This window comes from Pelobates fuscus, chromosome 8 (genome assembly GCF_036172605.1).
Source record: "Pelobates fuscus isolate aPelFus1 chromosome 8, aPelFus1.pri, whole genome shotgun sequence".
NCBI classification, from domain to species: Eukaryota; Metazoa; Chordata; class Amphibia; order Anura; family Pelobatidae; genus Pelobates; species Pelobates fuscus.
The window spans coordinates 72,457,928-72,479,653 of NC_086324.1; the positions used below are offsets into that span (position 1 = coordinate 72,457,928).

At 39.4% G+C, this 21,726-nt stretch overlaps 1 protein-coding gene across 4 annotated transcripts in view; it reads right to left on the minus strand.

Annotated features, from left to right (window-relative positions):
• Positions 1-41: 41 nt before the first annotated feature.
• DIP2A (disco interacting protein 2 homolog A) overlaps positions 42-21,726 on the minus strand; it is a 68,297-nt gene continuing 46,612 nt past the window's right edge. For 2 of the 4 annotated variants that reach the window (XM_063430050.1, XM_063430048.1), the window contains 34 exons: positions 21,550-21,678; positions 21,342-21,461; positions 21,048-21,245; positions 20,822-20,913; positions 18,704-18,814; positions 18,492-18,615; positions 18,164-18,273; positions 14,154-14,256; positions 13,469-13,533; positions 11,899-11,992; positions 11,617-11,736; positions 11,371-11,485; positions 11,079-11,218; positions 10,797-10,933; positions 10,560-10,640; positions 10,278-10,405; positions 9,869-9,983; positions 9,456-9,657; positions 8,378-8,487; positions 8,215-8,295; positions 7,168-7,291; positions 6,864-6,985; positions 6,581-6,692; positions 5,874-5,983; positions 4,902-5,032; positions 4,661-4,829; positions 4,242-4,412; positions 4,015-4,044; positions 3,567-3,628; positions 3,432-3,489; positions 3,023-3,097; positions 1,706-1,880; positions 1,398-1,521; positions 42-1,074 (listed from right to left, as the gene is read on the minus strand). In XM_063430050.1, the coding sequence (XP_063286120.1) occupies positions 822-1,074; positions 1,398-1,521; positions 1,706-1,880; positions 3,023-3,097; positions 3,432-3,489; positions 3,567-3,628; positions 4,015-4,044; positions 4,242-4,412; positions 4,661-4,829; positions 4,902-5,032; positions 5,874-5,983; positions 6,581-6,692; positions 6,864-6,985; positions 7,168-7,291; positions 8,215-8,295; positions 8,378-8,487; positions 9,456-9,657; positions 9,869-9,983; positions 10,278-10,405; positions 10,560-10,640; positions 10,797-10,933; positions 11,079-11,218; positions 11,371-11,485; positions 11,617-11,736; positions 11,899-11,992; positions 13,469-13,533; positions 14,154-14,256; positions 18,164-18,273; positions 18,492-18,615; positions 18,704-18,814; positions 20,822-20,913; positions 21,048-21,245; positions 21,342-21,461; positions 21,550-21,678 (4,091 nt within the window). In that variant the 3' untranslated portion in view covers positions 42-821. Of the gene's footprint in view, positions 1,075-1,397; positions 1,522-1,705; positions 1,881-3,022; positions 3,098-3,431; positions 3,490-3,566; positions 3,629-4,014; positions 4,045-4,241; positions 4,413-4,660; positions 4,830-4,901; positions 5,033-5,873; positions 5,984-6,580; positions 6,693-6,863; positions 6,986-7,167; positions 7,292-8,214; positions 8,296-8,377; positions 8,488-9,455; positions 9,658-9,868; positions 9,984-10,273; positions 10,406-10,559; positions 10,641-10,796; positions 10,934-11,078; positions 11,219-11,370; positions 11,486-11,616; positions 11,737-11,898; positions 11,993-13,468; positions 13,534-14,153; positions 14,257-18,163; positions 18,274-18,491; positions 18,616-18,703; positions 18,815-20,821; positions 20,914-21,047; positions 21,246-21,341; positions 21,462-21,549; positions 21,679-21,726 lie in introns of those variants that run through there. The other 2 variants (XM_063430049.1, XM_063430051.1) reach the window with 2 other exon arrangements.

Consider the following 21,726-nt stretch of genomic DNA (forward strand, 5'->3'; position numbering starts at 1 on the left):
TGGACGCACAGAATCTGCTGAATGATAAACCACAACACAAGCAGTTTTTAAAATGTTTAATGTGCTTTTTGTCCATTTCTGTAATATCACATGTAACATTGTCAGGCTCCAGAGTGCTTGATGCATTTTCTCTGTTTTTTCTTTTTTGTTTTCTATAAAAACTACAGTGGTAAAATTGAGGTGGTCCTTTCTCTGTTTAGAACCAAATGAGAATGTCCTTTAGCTTGATGCATTAAATAAATTACATGGCCTCTGTACATAATTACATTCAGTTCACTGAGGAGAAGTGAAGCAGCAGCTCGCTCAGGGCTGGTGAACATTCACACGTTGGAAAAAAAAGTCCAACTTGACTTGGAGGAAGGTCTTCCACCCTCCCCCGTGGTATATAAAAAGACTATGTGCTCAGCTTCAGGAGGTCCAGAGATTCACATTATTGCATGAATTTGGGCTCTGTAAGGCGACAACACAGGAGGCAGAACATATCATAATGCACAGAAAGAGCAGCAGTTGGAATGGGGTGTGAGGAATGCTACATCCAGTGTCACAAGAAGAGGTAAAACTTCACTAGTTACATTCTGATCTAGGAGACTTATGGCAACGATACAAGACGATCCTCCCTGGACCTGTGATGTCAAGCATTTATGCTCTATGGTTAATGGGAGGAAGATTTTTCACCTGCCAGACAGTGCCTGGAAAGGAAGACAGCAGCATTACAGCACCTCTAGGAATGGAAGTAGTAAGTAGTGTCATCCCCCAGCTATGTTTCACTCCCACATCACCCAGTTAATAAGGGGTTAAGGCATGAAGCAAATGCTTGCAGTTCACATGTTGTATGCCACGTAAATAGGATCCAGCTGGTCGGCCAGGAAACCATCTCTCAAATGCATACGCTGCTTCTCTCCACGTGAGTTGATTGGAATGACACCTGGATCAACGATTACCACAACTCCCACAATCAGGTAATGCTCTTCCAACACTACGTTAGTCACCAGTGCCACCAAGTCCAATGCCTCTTGTTCAGGACCATCGAGCTCTAGAACCACCACCAGCAGGTTTGTCCATGTGAAAACCGCACTAGGAAGGCAGGTAATCCACAGTAAGTGCAATGTATTTAGTTATCAGACACTAGATAATGTATAACTCATGGTTTCCTATACTTTAGAGTTGCATTATAATGTAAAATAATTATATTCCTTAGACAGTTCCTAGGTGCAACACTGCATCAGGGAAAGTAGTGCCACTACAGTAAACAATTTATTTGGGAGATGCCTGGAGGATCAGTTCAAATTACTTTGGAATCTGATGCAGTGGTGTGAAGATCACTAGCTACAATGTCAGGCTGTCATAACAAACACGCTTATATGAATGACGTGAATGTATAAAAACTATGCACTCACCATTCTGCAATGTTTTTGTGAGAACGAATCACAGATGTTTCGATGTCAATGGGATGGTATCTCATACCCCGTAACTCCAACGTCTCATCCAAAGATCCTACCACGTACAAAGCATCATGCCTCTCTGTGTAAAAACATGGTATTAGTTAATGTGGTACTTGCCACAAATTGCTGTACAGAGACTAGTAACAATACAGTCATCAGAGAATCTTTGGAACAGTATACATGTTAACAAATCACGTGAAATCTTAGACTAGATTACATTTCTTCAGTCATCTGGTGGCTGTAATATAACCGTGCTTGCTTACCTCCACTGGCATCTGTAAGCTCAGTGCGGCGGAGAAATCCAAGGTACCCTGTGCGTGCCCACATGGTCTGTGTATCCCCAAAGCTTAGCCTTGCATTGAAATGATCAGCGTGTAATGCCTCTTCTCCATACACTGTATAATAGCCATTAGCATTATGTGGGCTACTAACCCAAACCTTAAAAACAGAGATGAGACAGTCAGTGCAGCAGATCAACTTTAAAGAAACACTCCATCGTTAAAAACTGATATTCACTTATATGTGGAGTGTCCTTTAACCCTCTACATGCCAGGCTGCTGCATAAATGTAGAACCTCATCATGCTAACGTACCCTTTTCTCCAGCGGCAAGTCCTTTCTTGTAGCTGTTCTGTTCCACCTCCAAGAGGGTGTCAGTGACAACACTCTCCCTTCCGGTCTGTATGAAATTGGTACATCCACCACAATTGCTACAAATGCTCACACCTAATGTGGCAATCGCACAACAGAATGTATTCGACTAATGCTTCACAATGGATGCTCTAACCCAGGCCTGTCCAACCTGCGCTCCCTCAGATATTTTTGAACGACAACTCCCATGATCCCTGGCTATCTGTTTCATTAAAAGAATCATGGGAGTTGTAGTTCAGCAACAACTGGGGGTCCACAGGTTGGACAGGCCTGCTCTAACTGCTGCTTGAATTATCACTCAAATAGAGTGAACTAGAAATCCCACCTGGTGGTCAGCTTGATGGAAGGGAGGTGTTTGTCCTATTCACGGATTGTTTTTTTTGTTTTTTTAAAGTAGCACTTGTCTGGGACACTTTAAGAATCATAACCAGATACAGCATGCTGTAGTGGTTATGGTGCCAGGAGTGCCCCATCAACCCTCACCGAATGTTAGCAGTCATATTTTTGCCAATGCATTGACAATTTACTAGGCGTCTGCCAGTTGCTAGTAAGCTTCTCCATGAAAGCCGGAAGCAATTAGCCAATGAACTGGCCTTGCATGGTAGGGCTTAGCTCAGGGACCTAACAAACTTAGCGGGAGCTGCTGTCTCTCAGTGGAGGAAGTGAATGACCTCCGGGAGACTCCAGGTAGATTGCCATACCATATGCAAACTGACTGACTGCAAACATTGGGCAGGGACAACAACACACCAGGGCGCTCATGGCATCACAAACACTACCGAATGTGGTTTTGATTACATTGCTGGGGTTGTTCATCATAAGAACAACAGTTCACTTCCCCTGTAGTACTAAAAGTTGTCTATTGCTGTTCAAGACTATTCCTAAACCTTATCGTATGAACAGAAACAATCATGTAAAATTGCTCACATACCTCCCCCAAATGAGAGTCACCAAGGGGTCCTTTGGTCTCTGTGTGTGCAATGATGACTTTCACACCAGGCAAAATCTATTAAGAAGTAAAGATTGTAAATTAGTTGGCACTAATATTAACTTATTGACCAATTTAAATGAGATGGTGAGTAACAATTCTTGTGGAAATTTGACACGTTATAGCTCCCATTTTAAGCGGATACCCAGAGCAAACGCAGAAATACAATAAAATGAAATATTACTTCTGATATTTTATACATGACGCTGATAATCTGCAAATAAGGAAATAATCTTTCTACTATCCACCCCAAAAAATGTTTGGCATTAAAAGTAATTGTCACTTCTTTAAAATACATTTCAAATAAATAAATATCAAGAATTAGCAAAAAATATAAATAAAAAAAAGGTACCTTCCCAGACTCCATTAGAGGAAGACTGTGTGGGGACCCTCTTTCCACTAGACGCACCCTGAATAATAAACATACGATTAGAGAAAGAACTTTAAAAGTAAAAAAGAAAGCAGTTATGGAGTCATCTATATTTACCTGTCATGGCGCAAAGCTCTCATGTCTACATACACAGTGGTTGGGTCTGGGCCTGCAGTGCCCTGAGACAGAGGAAACAACAATTGGTTATTTTTATTGCCACATGTAAACATGATGAAACATTACCATGAGCAGGGAATGCCATGCAGGTGATAAGCAGAACAAACTAATTTTACAAGCACAAGTGTGGGGGACCTGCACTACAAGCCCCCCTCCTCTGCCCAGCATTCTCCTACCATTCACATTTCCTGGCCTACAGAATGTGCACAACAGCTAGCTTATTTCTGACTCTGCACTACACCCAGTCCCGACTTGCAATCCTGCCATACAACCAGCCCAATTCTCTCAATCTTGCACTGACATACACCTCTGCTGCACTGCCCAGCTGTAATTAGAGCAAAGCACGCTTCGGTTAGCATGTCAGCGCACACACATGCAGGCACCATACCTGATCAGCAAGCTTGCCCAGTCTGTTGGGCTGAAAGAGGAACCACAAAAAGAAGTGAGAGACTAAACAGGATGAAAGCAAGAGCGGGAAGAAAACAGAAGTAGAGAAAGAAATGGATATGAATATGCAAGGGAAACAATTACAATTTCCGTACAGTACTCACATGTACTCACTCATACAGGTCTGAGGGAAAGGGAAATCAAGCAAAAGCTAGTTTACATACTCACCTGTAAACAGATTGCCACATTGACACGGCAGCCAAACGTGGTGCTCACAGCTCTTGTGGATAGTCCGAGATCCTTGAACAACTTTGAGAAGGACTGAGTGAGCGAGATTCGAGGCCGCTCCTCTGCTACCACCATGCACGTGCGTACACAGGACAAATTTACACCTCGTGACTGGAATCAGACAATCAATGGGTGAGGTAAGGGAGTAGGAAAAGGTAATAAACAGGATCAATAGCTGGACAGTTTATAAAACTAATAAGCAGTGAGGAAAAAAAAAAAAATCAGAAGGGAAATAGTTAATTAAAGGAAGCGCAACAATGGTGCATTGGGAGATAAATGTGAATGAAAAAGGAAGTGGGAAACAACAACATCGGAACAAAGGAAATAAGAAAAAAAACAAAACAGAGAATGTTCCTTACCCGCAAAGTGCCTGTTTGTGTGCCTAGGCCTCGGGTGCACATTTCCATCACTGAATAAGAGCAGAAAGTGACACGCACTTTGTACTGACTAACAGCGCTCAACCAGAGAGATGCATTTGTCTCCAACTCCAGGGGTGGAACTAGAATGGACTGGTGCCCAGAGTACACACTGTGGAAAGAATGGTACATTGGTATCCTGTGATGGGATCATTATGAAGGCCTAAGGAATAGAACAGATTACCTGCAGAGGCACCAAAGGGCAAAACCCAAGCCACAATATGGATCCAAGCATATGGCAATCTGACGAGAGGGATATAGCTCACACTGCAGCTTAAGGGAACGACATAAGGCACTGCAGGCTGAATGAGACATCTACAAAGGAAAGCAAAATTAACTATATAGGTATAGTGAAATTATCTGAAAAACTAGGTGTAGGTTGTTTTGTGTCTTAATGTTCGCTCTGTGAGATATCCACGAAAAGGAGATTATGTATATGTGGCAATATCTATTAAATACAAAACAATGCAAAACAGTCTTCTGTTCTTTCATAGGAAGACATCAGGCTTATCGCCTCAGAGGTGCCGCGCCACCTTAAAACCACAGGCATCAATACGATCAGTTCCTATCCTTTGGTGTTCCACCAAATGTGAGCTGTAGAGCTAACTTAAAGGAGGTTACGGTGTGAGAGTCAGGAAGCAACATTCCTGGCTCTCATACCCAGAGTGCGCAGAGGCGTGGCTTGAAGCTTCCATTTAGTAAAATAAAGGTTTTAAGTTTGGGGGGGGGGTTACAGGACAGAAGGCACAATAACCACTTCAATAAGATGAAGTTGTTATAGTGCCTACAGTGTTCCTTTAAGTGCTTTCCATATTGTTTACAGTATGACACGATTTTGTAGATCTTTGTTTTTTGCATGGTTACGGTGGAACCCTAAGCAGTGGTGAGTGTATTTTGTTAGTAAGTGATTCACTCAAAGACCTATTTCCTAATATTCAGATTGTGTTTTTGTATTTACTTTGTGGAATATTGGGAAAGTGTCCACGAGTGTTGAAGATTGTTTTTTTTTTTAAATTCTATATTTTGGAAGCGTCAGTTCATACTTTTTGCACTATTGTTTCACTACTTTATACCTATCAAATATTATTTTGCTAATGGGGCAATTAGAATGGGAAAACTGGTCAAATAAACTGATGTTGCTTTTTCCATATCATACCTTTACTCCAGCTAGTATCCCAGTGGTAGATACACTGAAATCCAAGTAAGCGAGGGTCTCTGGTGAGGGCGGCCTGAACACATGTGAGATCTTCTTTTTGGGCATGTCCTCTGCAGGGATGTACACACACAGTTATTTTACAAATATTCATAACTGCACAAACACATTTTGTTTCAAGCCCCAGTTAACTGACAGTAACAAGACTACAAAATGGTTTTCTGGAAGACTGTTTCACGTGCCGACTGATACGCTGACACATTAAGCACATAGATCCAGTAACAAACTGTTTAGCCATTATTCAAAATTTCCAATGACCACTAGCCACTGTCAAATAAAAATCTAGTCCTGGCGAGTAAAACGTCATCTCTGATTAGCATGCTATGGCTTACAGTGGTGAGTAACTTAAGGTATGGCTTGTAGCATAGTATTTCATATTTTAAGCCCTGTGTTCAACACATACCAGAGTCTTACAATACTGTGTTTTGTGATCTTAATGATCCTGTAATTTATATATAACTCTCTAAAAACCTGGCTATGATCTATATCTATAAATCACTTTCTACTTCCAAATATCTTCTAACTCTTTCTGTATAATTTGGCTAACACTGCATTCAGGCATAGACTCTGGTACAAGCACTCAATAGCATCACTTATGATAATTAAGTGGCCTTAATCCACCCAATACAGGTCTATCCTATACTTCTCACCAGTGTCCAGAATAGGTGGCCATGTTTTGATGTCTACAGCTGCAGCAGCTTCCTTGGACTTGAGCAGACGCATTATTGCTTGTGTGGTAAGGATACAAGATGACTTACTGACCTGCACATGGAAACAACAGACATCATGGACTCAGCACAAGATGACGTAAGGCAGCTTAACAAGTAAATGCAGGGACCGTGGTGCACAAGGAGACCAGCATACATTACATACAAAACAAGTATACCTGGTGAGAAACAGAAGGTGTATAAACAGGACTCACAAAGCACTTACTTCAACAATCATTTTTACTGTGGGCAGGGTGGTTGTAAGGTTTTGTGGATGAGGCGGTCGAACTGTTATGGGTATACAACCAGCATAAAGGCAGCCAAAAAATGTAGCAATCAAGTCAATACCTAGAAGAAAAAATAAAAACATATGCTTAGAAAAAAAAAACTGGCAACCTCCTTACCGAAACAGTTTGGGAACACACCCATATTAATAGGGCAGTGCAAAGCCCCAGGACCAATAGAAATCCGCTCTCAGAAATTGAGAAACCTCAAGTATTGCAAAACACAGTTACATTCATAGTACCAACCTGGAGGGTATACCAAAGCAACATGATCCCCAACATTTAGACGAGCTTTCTCCATCAAACCAGCAGCTACACGTTCTGCTTTCTTATGTAGTTGTAAACATGATGCAGAACTGCACACCGTTCCCTGCACATAAGGGAGACGTAGACAACAGCACAATGTATTATAGAAAACAAACACAAGAAATGCTTAAAGGATCACTATAGGGTCAGAAACACAAACATGTATTCCTGATCCTATAGTGTTAAACCATCATCTAGCCCCCCTGGGCCCCTCATGCCTCCATAAATATTGCAAAATCTTACTGTATTCAAGCCAGAAGCTGTAACTCTGCATGCTGTTTGCCTCAAAAAAAAAAACAGTCTGCTGACATCATCAGAAGTGGTAGCCTGATGCAATCACAGTGCTTCCCCATAGGATTGTCTGAGACTGCCAAGGAGGCAGATCAGGGGCAGAGCCGGCATGATTCAAACACAGCCCTGGCCAATCAGCATCTCCTCATAGAGATGAATTGAATCAATGAATCTCTATGAGGAAAGTTCAATGTCTGCATGCAGAGGGGGGAGATACTGAATGTTTGGATACATTTTAGGCAGCCATGACCCAGGAAGGATCTCTAACAGCCATCTGAGGAGTGGCCAGTGAAGTTATCACTAGGCTGTAATGTAAACACTGCATTTTCTCTGAAAAGACAGTGTTTACAGCAAAAAGCCTGAAGGTATGATTCTACTCACCAGAACAAAAGCAATAAGCTGTAGCTGTTCTGGTGACTATATAGTGTCCCTTTAACAGCAATGTGAAACAAACAGTCTTCACAGAGGTAATATCTGCTCCAAGAGTATTGGTGTGTGAATAAAGGGGTGTGTTTGTGTGTCAATGCAGGGTTGTGTATAAAATCTATTTTTCCCTCCACAGTACACCACTCTCCATGCCTCTTCTCCTACCGATCCATTTGTTTATTTTAGTAGGCTGCATTCCATCCTCATTTTTATGTTCCAGCACTTACCAACAGGGTGAAACCCTGTAGTGTACTTAGCTTTAGCAGTTACCTTAGAATTCAACAGCAAGAGAAGTTGATGTTCGGGAGTGGTTTGTGCTCTCCACTGTAAAACATCTGCTAAATACAGGAACTGGGAAGATCAAAGAAACAAAGTTATAAAAACATTTTTTTGTGGATAAACTACTCAAATGGCTTACAAAATTGTCTTTCACCTTTCGTGCCTGGTCATTGTCCTCGAGTTGAGACACGTCTCTCCCACAAGCCTGTGCAATCCTTTTTCCTGCGACCAGATTACCAACAATCATAGAGGCTGGGCCAACATCTTTGAAAAACATGGGAAAATGCCACTTGTGAGGAAACATGGGAAAATTAAACCAAGACAGCAGCAGCACTGGAAAATGAATGATTCTTGATAATAAGGTTCTTCTTTAAAAATTCCTTTTGAAGGTATGCCCTTCTTTTAATAGTGCCAAAATGATGTAAGAATAAGGACAAATACATTAAGCACACTCCTAAGCTTTTTATGTAATTAGGTCCTAAACCATCAGTGGATTTAACCCCATTCATCAAACAAAGGTACATCCTTGTTTTCAGTCACAAACGTGGTTCAGTGATAACCTTTTTCTTTCATTTTCAAGTATTACGGGGAGAGTACCTACAGTATTTGCTTGCATTACGGGGAGAGTACCTACAGTATTTGCTTGTCTGAGAGCCTTTGATTCAGGTTACTGATCATTAGACCCCAATTACATACAAATATGTCAAACACTAAAGGTTTTATATGGGCTTTTCTCTTGCTTTTTGCTACTTGCTCTAGATTACTTTTAGTTGTATTTTCTGATACTATTTTTAATATACTGTTACCTACTTGTGCTTCTTTACATAATTGTATTACTACTACCATAGGTTGCTGCTGTGAAGAGCACTGGGATTTTCCACATTTAGATGTAAGTTCATGCTGACATTACACAACAGGCCAATAATGTGGGCTTTTCAAATTGATCTCCTTCAGAGTTATGTGAAACTTTACGGTCGTCGTGACATTCCTTATTTGTCTGACTGTTAGGTATGGACACATCATTTGTCTGCAACAAACACTCAAAAATAACGATATGAAGTAAAATGTATCACAGGGATAAACATACTGATAACAAGAGGAGGGATGAGATGCTACTAAGACTGACTATTGCCTCGGACCACTAAAAGAAACTAGTGCGTTATCATAGCATGAAGATTATATTTCACAAATTTAGAGGAAAGTGGACGTGTGTGCCTCCCCTTTTCATTTACCTGGCTGTTTCTGGCGTGGTTTGGGCAGATTGGTGACGCATGTGTGTGGACACATTAGAACATTGCAAGGATGGAGGGAGCCTTCCAAAAAGTGCTGCTTAGTTTCAGAGATATGGATGCCTCCCAGAGGTGCCTTGGGAAGAGTGTTTGCAGGTACCAGTGCCAGGCAGTAAACTCCTACCTGATGAATGCTGTCTATAGCCTAAGGAAATGCAAAATGTAGACATTAGTGATATTTTCTGTTAGGATCACTGTTGTATTACCAACCACATTTAGGGGAAAGAGTTATGCATGGCCAAAGGGAATGAATGATTGGAATTGACACATACTAGAATGAATAAGTGGACAATCTGCTTTTAGTTCATTAGAGCCCTTGATGTTCACAACAACATGACAAAGTTATGGCAAATTACCTGCAGAACTCTGCTCATCCACTGGAAACTGTCTTCTTCAGAGGAGTCTGGGCGTTGCTCTGCCACCAGTACGATCCTCTCATCATGTAGAACATTAACCGAAAATACTGCTATCCTGCCAGGAAGAGTAGGGCATTCGTAAAATATAAACACCTCTCCCTCTTCAGGATGCCTTTTCTAATAGCACAATTATTAATTAATAGCATATCAATTAAAATGGAAAAAGTGAGTGGCTTCTAGTTACCCTCTCCTTTTCTCTATCATACAGTAAATTTCATTGTTACAAACTGACAGTTCTAGACATATTGGTCCAACTCAATGCCTAATATGACAAGTCAAAATGCATGTTTAGGTCCACACAATGATAATGCTAAACATTTGGGACTCTTTGGTTAGAAATATTTCTTACCTGCCTCTGTAAACAAATTTCATTGGTTCCACTGCTAAGGCAGTTGCTACCACATCATCGCAACTGTGTCTACGTCCACTAACACACATTTGTCCATCTACTTTCCCAACAACGAACACCAATCGCTCCTGCAAAAAGCAAAAGTTATGGTATATTATGATATACCCTTAATAAAATAGCAGTTGCCTGTTGGAAAATCGCACATGGCATCACTGGCTAGGTAATGGTTGTAAAACACATGATAAATAATGTGCCATAAATCAAAGCTTAAAATATACTCACTGGTCCAACAAATCCAAGTAACCCAGTTCTTGTGAAATGCTGGTTAGACACAGGATCTCCATTGGCAGTAAGTGGAATCGTCTATAACAGAAATTAAGAAAGCAGTCACTTCCCTCAAGTTCATATCATCTTCCATTATTCAGTCACAAATACAGTGAAACTACATTAATTTGTACAAAACATGACTCGCCTACCAATACTCAACAGAGTTCTTAGTAAATGCATCTCCCACTATACCTCAAACACATTCTTTGTAATGCCTTGAAGACCATAGTATGCAGTCCCTGTGGAATGGGATGAAACGCACAGCTCTCCGATCTCATCTGTTTTGCACAAGTGTGGTGCTCCTTCTGCCTTCACTACACAGATGCTAGCTATAAGGCACACGCATATAATAATTAGAATGACATGATACATTTAGAATGTTAACATGTAAAATGTTGTTATAGCTGCATGGAGACAAAAAAACGAAACAAAGCAAAAACACAAACAAACCATCAAATAGCAAAACTCGCCTACCTCCAGGGAGAATCTGTCCTACATCCTGAACAGTCAGTACAGAGAGCTTCTCTTCAGTGTCTGCTCGGATGACGCCATAGGACAGGCTATTCATGGACAGGACTGCTTTTCCAGGGGGCACACCTCCCATATCTGGAGGTCTGAAAATCCAGAAAAGTAAACAATATTGGAAGTGGGGAATAATAAAAAAGGATGCAAAATATAAATAAGTTGAACAATACCAGTATAAACAGGTTTTGCAGATATGCCATGAGGGAAAGCAAGAGAAAAAAAAAAAAAAAGAGGAAATCACCTGCGCATAGAAACAGTGAGTGCCTCAGATGAGCTGGCACAAGGAGAGATTACTTCAGGTCTTAGACCTCGACACTGGAAGACATTGAGAAAGGCATCGCAGGAAGATATGGACCCTGTAAAAAAAAAAAAAGAAAAGCAGACGGTCAGGCATCCTAAAGACTAAAACACACAGGAATAGCAGCTGTATATTCTTTTAAAAGGCTTTTATGGACAGATGTGTGTTATGGATGCTATGCTTGCTTACATGGATTTGCTCCATCTGCCACGATCAGCATTCGCAGAGAATTAAGACTCACATCCCGTTGGTCTCTCTGTGCCAGGAGGGACCAATGCATGTCCCGAGATTTCACCAGAGCCACACGAGCTTCACAAAGACCCCAAATTAAAGTCATAGGACAAGAGAACAGCAGTATAAATTATTTATATCATTATATACACACACACTTGTGCACAACATACACAACCAACTTGAACAGAGAAAATCTATTTTACCTGCCTGTTGGCCTCTGAAACCTGGGTAACTTACCTTTGTAAGTGCTGACTTTCTGTATCCAGGAGAGAGGATTCACTTTCATTAGGGCATATGGGATGCTGACCACATGCATTCTGTTCATCACGCTCTGTATTAGAAAAACCATGTTAGGAAAGCTAAAATACAACATGCAAACACTGTATATAAAGTATACTGATCTGCTGTCACATGAGATCTGATTGGTTTTATTAAAAGGGAATTAAAAAACAACAAGCCCCAGCCTGCTGCAAATTTTAAAGTGACGGTCAAGGGTTACTGCAAACAACATGACCACTACAGCCTGTTGTAATGGTTATAATGCCAGTTGTTCCCTGGTCATGTTTCCAAGTAATGGGGCAAGCTATTTTACAAATTATATGCCCTCTTATCTGGGTCAATGCTGGTCTCCTGGTCTCCTCTCTAGTCAGTAACATCTGGTTTCTGACGATCTGCAGAGGCCAAAAGTCGGTCCTGCCAGCCTTTCATTGGCTGAGAGTATCAGCTCAACGCTCTCTGCCTATGAATGATAGATAGATCTCTCTTTTATTATAGGATTTTTACCTCCAGCAGCACAGGAATTAAACTAGGCATATGCAGCATTTAACAGCAAAACACTGCACTCACAGACTCCAGGCACCATGACAACTTGCCATGGTGCTTTAGGTAAGTTATTCATATATATCTCAAACAAATTATTTTCACCTAACCTAGCTATAACCCATCAGTAATGATATGAAGATCATTGTAGAATAATGCGACAATTTGTCGGACAGTGTTTTTTGGTGCTGAGAATATGAAATGACAGCATAAGTCAGAATATGATCATTTCTATGGCTGAGCGGAAATGCTCCAAGTATCCTACTGGACAAGAAAGATAAAATACAATGTCTGAATAGTCAATTCAATTTATCTGGTCTGTCCACAGAAAATCAGAATAATATAAAAATTTTATACACAGAAATGTATCAAATATCAACAAAACATTACATAATTGGATGCACTTGTTAAATTAAAGATCCAGTTAAACAGTGAATAAAGATAATGATAAGTGTAACTAGGTATACACATATATACTTAGGTCAAATGTAACTACAAAATATAAAGAGAAAATCCTATATAGAGCTTTAGTCTATTGTAAGTGATAAGTGTATCTCTGTTGAGTAACTACCCATTTCCCCACAGATGTCAGTGGAAGAACGGTTATTCAGTTACCAGAGTTAAATTTAGCATTCGTAATAGAACCTAGCCAATAAATTGCTACTTTCAAATAAGAGAAGCAGTGAGAATGGTTTGCAGTCACAACAATTCAGCCAACCATATATTTATATATAACTATATAAATCTTTACCCATTATCTACAGAAGATAAAGACCTGTTCTAAGTGATCTATTATAATGTAAACACTTCTGAGGATAGTCCGTTTTTTACAAACCGAGATGTACGTGAAGAATCCAATTAAAAAGACTCCAATTAACAATGCGTTGATACTGAATAATCAGTTGTCCAGAAAACAATCACATAACAATTATGATCTCAACCTATTTAATTATCGTCTAAATGTTGTCATAAAAAGACAACAACTCACCGTCAGCACTCCATGCCACAGACCAGCATCCCTCTTGAAGTCTAGAACATTGGTTAAGGTTTCCGCTGAAGAAAAAAAACAAAAAAAAAACCACACACGATAAATCTCATTCTCCAACTTTACTTTCTTGTGCTTAATAATACATCATATGATCAGACAAACATATAACATAACATGCAAGATACACTAAAATATTTGAGTGAGTGCCACCATAATAAATGATGTAACGAAAGCCCATAACATTCCTTCATGTTATGCACGATAAATCTCATTCTCCAACTTTACTTTCTTGTGCTTAATAATACATCATATGATCAGACAAACATATAACATAACATGCAAGATACACTAAAATATTTGAGTGAGTGCCACCATAATAAATGATGTAACGAAAGCCCATAACATTCCTTCATGTTATGCTACACAGAGTTAATAAAAAATGAGACAAGGTGGGCACACTCGACTAAACGTTGAATTAGCCCCAGGAAAAGGCTAATGTAATATATGTAGGGTGCTCACCCACATAGGGCTCTAACCCCTAAAGAACCCCAAAAATATAACAATGTGAATAGAGTACTGTGCTCCTTACTCTATTCACAATGCTACACAGAGTAACTGTACATTATAAAGTTGACAACTCTAACACATGCATACAGAACCGAAACCATTGTCCACTCACTCATACCTTCAGAATAGCCACATGCCTGTGTCAGTGCATGGCAATGTGCCAGCATGGCAGCCTGAGACACGGTGACTCCCATGGTGCTGCCCTCCTTGCTGGTTTTATACTGTAGAGAGAGGAGTACAGTACAAGAGCAGGCATAAGATTAAAAGGGAACAATGCTATTTCTATTTGTGCAAAAGAGAATCGATATCAAAATGAAGGGTTACAATTAGGCAGCTGTAAGAGAACACCAAAATATGATTTAAGTGATTGTGATTCTGCAAAAAACGGGTTTGCTGCCAGGGCTATCGTTAAGCAGTAAAATGGCACATGTTTAAAGTGAATTCAACAATAATTCCATGTTTTAGTCCACAATAAACAAACTGGAAAAAAAGTCTCCAGATAAACTATCAGCGTTATTCACTTAATGGAGACCTGGCAGGAATTCAAAGTTAATTTCAAATTGAACAGTCAAACTGAAAACAGAATTGAACTGGAGAATTTTTCTAATTTGGCCTAAATTTTAAAATTCCATTTGAATCCTGGTCAATTCATTTATCTTCCTACAAATCATAGGTTTACAGGATGAGTACATAAATTAGAAGAGAGAGGATAGGACTGTGAACTGCGTCTGTGTCTGATATTTAACCCCTTAGTGACCAGACCGTTTTTCAATTTTCTTACCATTAATTTCTGCGGTGTTTGTTTTAACTGTAATTTTCCTCTTACTCATTTCCTGTACCCATACATATTATATACCGTTTTTATCGCCATTAAATGGTCTTTCTAAAGATACCATTATTTTCATCATATCATATAATTCACTATAAATTTCTTTTATAAAATATGATGAAAAAAAATAATGTAAAAAAAAAAAAACACTTTTTTTTTTTAACTTTGACCCCCAAAATCTGTTATGCATCTACAACCGTCAAAAAACACCCGTGCTAAATAGTTTCTAAATTTTGTCCTGAGTTTAGAAATGCCCAATGTTAACACGTTCTTAGCTTTTTTTGCAAGTTATAGGGCAATAAGTACAAGAAGCACTTTGCTATTTCCAAACCATTCTTTCAAAATTAACAAAAGTTACACTGTTACACTGATATCGGTCAGGAATCCCTTCACATGTATATATATATTTTTTAAAAGAAGACAACCTAAGGTATTAAACTTGGGGTATTTTGACTCTATCCGTGCAACCATTTTACCACCAATCTATGCCAAATAAAAAAAAAAAAAATAATTGGTGATTTTTGTTTTGACACACATAGCAATTTAAGAATACATTTACTGAGAACTTTAGGGGTTACTGCCAAAGAAAACCCCAATATGTGTTCAGCAACATCTCCTGAGTACAGGGATACCACCCATGTAGTGTGTTGAGTTCTCTGGGGGCTAAAATACCTTATTTGGAGAGTGTGCAATCCAGTTTTCCAACCTGGAATTTTCACAGCTAGTCATAATGCACCCATGTCCTATTTAGGACATTTGTGTTATTTTTCTCTCACATTGTACTTTAGGCATGGATTCTCCGTTCCTGTTATGTGTTACTGACAAAGAACACCCAATATGTGTTCAGCAACATCTCCTGAGTACAACAGTACCCCGAATGTTTTATGGGTTTTTGCAAACTTACAGGGGTCAAATGTAGGGCTTTCCCCTTTTCCATGTTTGCACATTGAAATTTGCCAGATTGGTTTGTTTGGCCTATGTTGCTTTTGAGGCCATGTGGCATCCCAGTAATGAAAATCATCATCATGGCATACCATTTGTAAAAGTAGACAACCCACGGTCAAAATGGGGTATATGACAGTCTTTTTTAGTATCCACTTAGTCACAAACCCAGGCCACAATTTGCGTTTATATTAGTTTTTTGGGCATTTTTCATACAAACTGCCATTTCACCGATATCAGTATAATAAATTTTACTGCTCTAAAACGCTCATATTTGTGTAGAGTAATGTCTCACGAGTACAACAGTACCCCTCAAGTACAGGTTATTTGTGATTTGGAAAGTTACAGGGTCAAACATAAGATTTGCCAATTTCTGTTTTTGTAAATTGCTATTTGCCAGATTGGCTATTTTTGCCTTTGAGACAGTATGGCAGTCCAGAAATGAAAATTAACCCCACCATGACATACCATTTTCAAATGTAGACAACCCAGGGTATTCAAAATGGGGTATTTCCAGTCTTTTGTAGTAGCCACCTAGTCCCAAACGCTGGGCAAAGTTAGCATTTTTATTTGTTTTTTGCATATTTTAAAACAAAAACTTAACCTTTTACAGGTGATTTCATCGTCATGATAAGTTTTACTTTTTAAAACGCTCATATTTGTGTTCAGCAAAGTCTCCAGAGTATAACAATACCACCCATGTAAAGGTTTTATGGTGTTTTGGAAAGTTACAAGGTTAAATATAGGGCTTGCCAATGAAATTCTCTGGACTGTCTGCTTGCGCTGTCAGGCAGATCCCTCAAATTATAATGAAAAAATAAATAAAAAATGTTGTGACCGCTGTGAGGAAGTGAGGTCACGCGTGACGCCGCCGCTTCCTCCCAGCGCTCTTTGCAGATGGCTGTGCATGAGGAAAAAGAGAGGAGCTCCCAGGACCAGGTAAGTGCATGGAATGAAGAAGGGGGATGAAATCTTTATCATGGACTCCCTTCTGGTGATTACATGATAAAGATTTCACCCCCCTTATTAAAGTTATTTTCTCCCCCGGACAGTAATATTATTGTCCGTCCAAAATTAGCAGGGGGTCTTGGAATGTATCCCCTGCGAATTCCGGGGTATTACTGTAATTAAAATACATATTGGCAGGATGGCCAGGCTCTTCACAATAAACTTCAAATGCAACAGTCAGGATAAAATAGTACTGCAGTTTATTGTCACTTTCCACAATATATACAAGGTTGTGCTCTCCCACAAAATAAAACAAAAAGAAAATAAATCCAACTCCAACTTTGAGACTTACTAAACAACAGTGATACTAACTATCCAACTGGCCAGCTAATCTGGTTCCCAGTTTTAAACAAAATGAAATACAGCACTTTAAGCAGGTTTCACACAGTACCTTTGTCTCAGAGTCTCAGGCTTAACTGCCTCCTCTCTCCCAGCTATTAGACTCCCTGATGTCTTCAGATGCTAACCTATTAAAACCCTAGTGCTGGTTAATTACATTCACCTAGTTGATAACATTCAAGGGGTGACTCCCCCCAATTAACCCCATCATGCTGGGAATAGAGCGCTCCAATCTATTACTAACATAGAAAGCCTCTCTGACCTTGCCACAATATATATATATATATATATATATATATATATATATATATATATATACACACACACACACACAAATCTATAAAATGAAATAAAATGTTTTTATTTTATATAGATTACGTGCGTGTATATATATATATATATATACACACACATACATATACAAACACACACATATTACGTGTGTATATAACACACGTGTGTGTGTGTATATATATATTATTATTATTTATATAGCGCCATCAAATTCCGTAGTATACATACACACACGCACGTAATCTATTTAAAATATAAATAAAAACATTTTATTTAATTTTATATGTGTGTGTGTTTATATATATATATATATATATATATATATATATATATATATAAACTAGTGTGTGTGTGTGTGTGTGTGTGTGTGTGTGTGTGTGTGTGTGTGTGTGTGAGTATGTATGTATGTATATACATACATATATACACACACACACACACACACACACGTTTTTATTTCGTATATATGTAGAATATATGATCAAATGCTTTATGATCACATGGCCCTGGAGTGCCGCCGTGGATGGAGCTGCGGCAGGGGGACTGCTGGGGTCTCGGGCAGTCTCCCCAGACCGGAATCGCCGGTCCATGTAAGTGTAGGGGTGATTTTCGTTAAAGGCCGGTTTTCGTCGGACGTACCCAGTACGTCCGCGTTCGGGAAGGGGTTAAAGAGATTTATTTAAGCAGGATTTGTTACAAGTCTCAACACAGCTCACCTCTATATAAGCTGCATCACTGCTGGCATCTCTGATGTGGGGTGCCCAATCCTTGGGAGGCTTCATTAAGTGTTTTCCATCAATAACAAACCAGTTTAGGCGAGGCCATCCTGCAAACAGAAAAAGGATTCAGAATACAGACACACACGCCACCCAGATTTTTTTCCTTTAATACTGGCAGAATACATCTACTTCCGCAAAGCCCAATAAATTTGGCGATTTCTCCTAGCTACTAAAGACGTTTACGATTAATGCCACCAGCAGAGTTGAATGTTCCAAGAGAAGCTTACTTTATTTCTATATGACTGACACATGGGCCGGTTCTCACCTTTGAATGTCACCACGTCACCGGTCTGAGATTTTGGAAGTCCCTTCTGACAAGCATCTGTTGTAAGAGCCAGAGACACCCCACAACTTCCCAAAAGAAAACCAATCTGCTGGCTTCCAGCATCCTATAGGATGGGACAACATGAAAAGTTTAATTCAATGATCTGCAGATTTTCAAATGAATATGACCAAAAAAATTGTTCATGACATTACCTTTCTGGTCAATGGCACTTCTATGGGTACAGGAATAAAGTCAGAAAGGAGGCAGCCATAAAATGCTACCATAAACATCACAGGATCGCTGTTAGGAAACACAAGAGCCACCTAAAAGAAAAGAAAAAAGAAAACGAATTACACAATAATTTAAGTACTTAAATTAAGCAGTAAACTTATACATCTTTAATTTTAGTAATAGGAGAAGTCAAGTTACAGAAGATCAATCAGTGTATGGTTGCTGTGAATAAAAATGAACTGTAAGTTGTATGATTTGAGCTGTGCGGTTGTGCTGTTTATTTTTAAAAAATATCACTAGTGAATATGCAGCAGAGGTAAACGTCCCACGGCTACATCATTCCTTAGTGTTTATTGGTTCAAGGAACTTCCCTGTGTAGCATAAATAGGGATTATTTTCTAAACAACAAAAAAACACATTGAAATAAAATGCACACATTTCAGCTTAATATCGGCACATTCATAAAAAGTAGGGTAGTATTGAAAATAAAAAGGAGGTCATATCATGAAGCAGAAGCAAAACACCACAAAAAAATTAAATACAGCAATAAATAGTCACAATTTACAAACACACACACACACACACACACATATCTATTTTATAGACTACTCTATAAGGGTTATTCACTAAAGTGAGATTTAAATTTAAGGCCATAGTAGTTGAACTGGAAGCATAGCAGACTAATTTTCCAGTTCGGTTATTTTTACTTTAAATTAAAACTCACTTTGAATTCTCATTTTATTGAATAACCATGTAAGTGTAAGTGATTACTGTATCAAGCATCGTAGGCGAGCACAAGGGGTGTGTGGAGTGAGTCCAGGCACACACTAAACCAAGGAAAAATTGTCTTGCCTGTCTCCTGTGTAAGTCTCTATAAGTACAGTGAGGAAAAAAAAGTGTTTGATCCCCTGCTGATTTTGAATGTTTGTCCAATGACAAAGAAATGACCAGTGTACAATTTTAATGGTAGATGTATTTTAACAGTGAGAGACAGAACAACAACAACAACAAAAAAATTAAAAATCCAGAAAACCGCATGTCAAAAAAGTTACAAATTGATTTGCATGTCAATGAGTGACATAAGTATGCAATCCCCTATCAATCAGCAAGATTACTGGCTCCCAGGTGTCTTTTATACAGGTAGCGAACTGAGATTAGGAGCACTCTCTTAAAGGGAGTGCTCCTAATCTCAGCGCGTTACCTGTATAAAAGACACCTGTTCATATAAGCAATCATCAATCAGATTTCAAACTCTCCACCATGGCCAATACCAGAGAGCTGTCCAAGGATGTCAGGGACAAGGTTGTAGACCTACAAAAGGCTGGAATGGGCTACAAGACTATCGCCAAGCAGCTTGGGGGAGAAGGTGACAACAGTTGGTGCAATTATTCACAAATGGAAGAAACATAAAATAACCGTCAGTCTCCCTTGGTCTATTGCTCCATGCAAGATCTCACCTCGTGGAGCTTCAATGATCATGAGAACGGTGAGGAATCAGCCCAGAACTACACAGGAGGATCAATCTTGTTAAAGATCTCAAGGCAGTTGGGACCATAGTCACCAAGAAAAAAATTGGTAACACACAATGCCATGAAGGACTGGAATCCTGCAGCGCCCGCAATGTCCCCCTGCACATGTACAGGCCGTCGAAGTTTGCCAATGAACATCTGAATGATTCAGAGGAGGACTGGATCAAAGTGTTGTGGTCAGATGAGACTAAAATCAAGCTCTTTGGCATCAACTTAACAAGTTTGGAGGAGGAGGAATGCTGCCTATGACCCCAAGAACATAATAACCACCGTCAAACATGGAGGTGGAAACATTATGCTTTGGTGGTGTTTTTCTGCTAAGGGGACAGGACAACTGCTTTTGTTAGCTTGTTCTATATTAGAAGAAAACATCATGACAATCTCTGAATACAGCCATATTTAAATAAAAAATGTAAAAAAAATTAATTATATATATATATATATATATATATATATATATATATATATAATTATTATCACATTTTTGTAACTCTTACAAAGTAATTTTCTCTGGGCGGGTACCCTAATGTCAGGCCTCAGTATGCCTTGCACATGCACAGCATTACATACCCGGTCTCCTGGTTTGAGCATTGGCTCACTTTTATTGGTCATCTTGTTTAGGAGAGTGTATGCAAGTTTAACACTCCGACTCCATAACTTGCCTGAGTGGAGAAAACAAAAATTACATTAGTAGTTCTTCCAGAGGAAGTATTGGGCTGTGGTTCTCAATCTTGTCCTTATGGACCTTTTATGGTAAATGGTTTAGGGCAGATATTGTAAAACATGCAGGATTTACCATAGGTGAGTGTGTACACGGATTTTCCGGTAGTATCTAGAGATGTCAGACACGGAGCTTTTGGCTGTGTAGTACCCCAGCGTTGGAGAGCAGTAAGCAATGAAGGGGGCCAGTTAGATACAACTCCGATGGGTTCTCCTTTGAGCAGAGCCATCTCTGTGCCCTCTACTTTTGGCTGGTTGGGATCAGGCTGCTGGACTACATAAGGAAATTTAAAATGTAAGGTGAGAAGAACAAAGTGCTTAATTTATCCAAGATAAACACAATGGAACCTAAATACAGTTTAGAACATACCTTCAAGAAGCTCCTCAAAATCATCCACAAAGAACTCTCTGAGAGGTGGACGCTTCGGCCTTTTTAGAGTGTTGAGGAGTTGTTGAATCTTGGAGGATACTCTGCTGTTCACTGGCACCCCTGGATGGACAATGAGCAGAGTTTCAAAACCTAGAGTACACTGCATCCTAGTATGTCTACACAAAGGGAAGGTTTATACTTAACACACCATTTGCGGTTTCCAAGATGCTACTATTGAATCCCCTCGGCACACCACGCACAGAGGCAACCTGTGGGCGCTCATGATGTGGATGTCCTATGAGCCCAGTGGTTACATCCGGTGGTGCTGAAATACTTTCTGGTTATTAAGAAGGAGGAAAAAAAATAAAAATAAAAATAAACATAA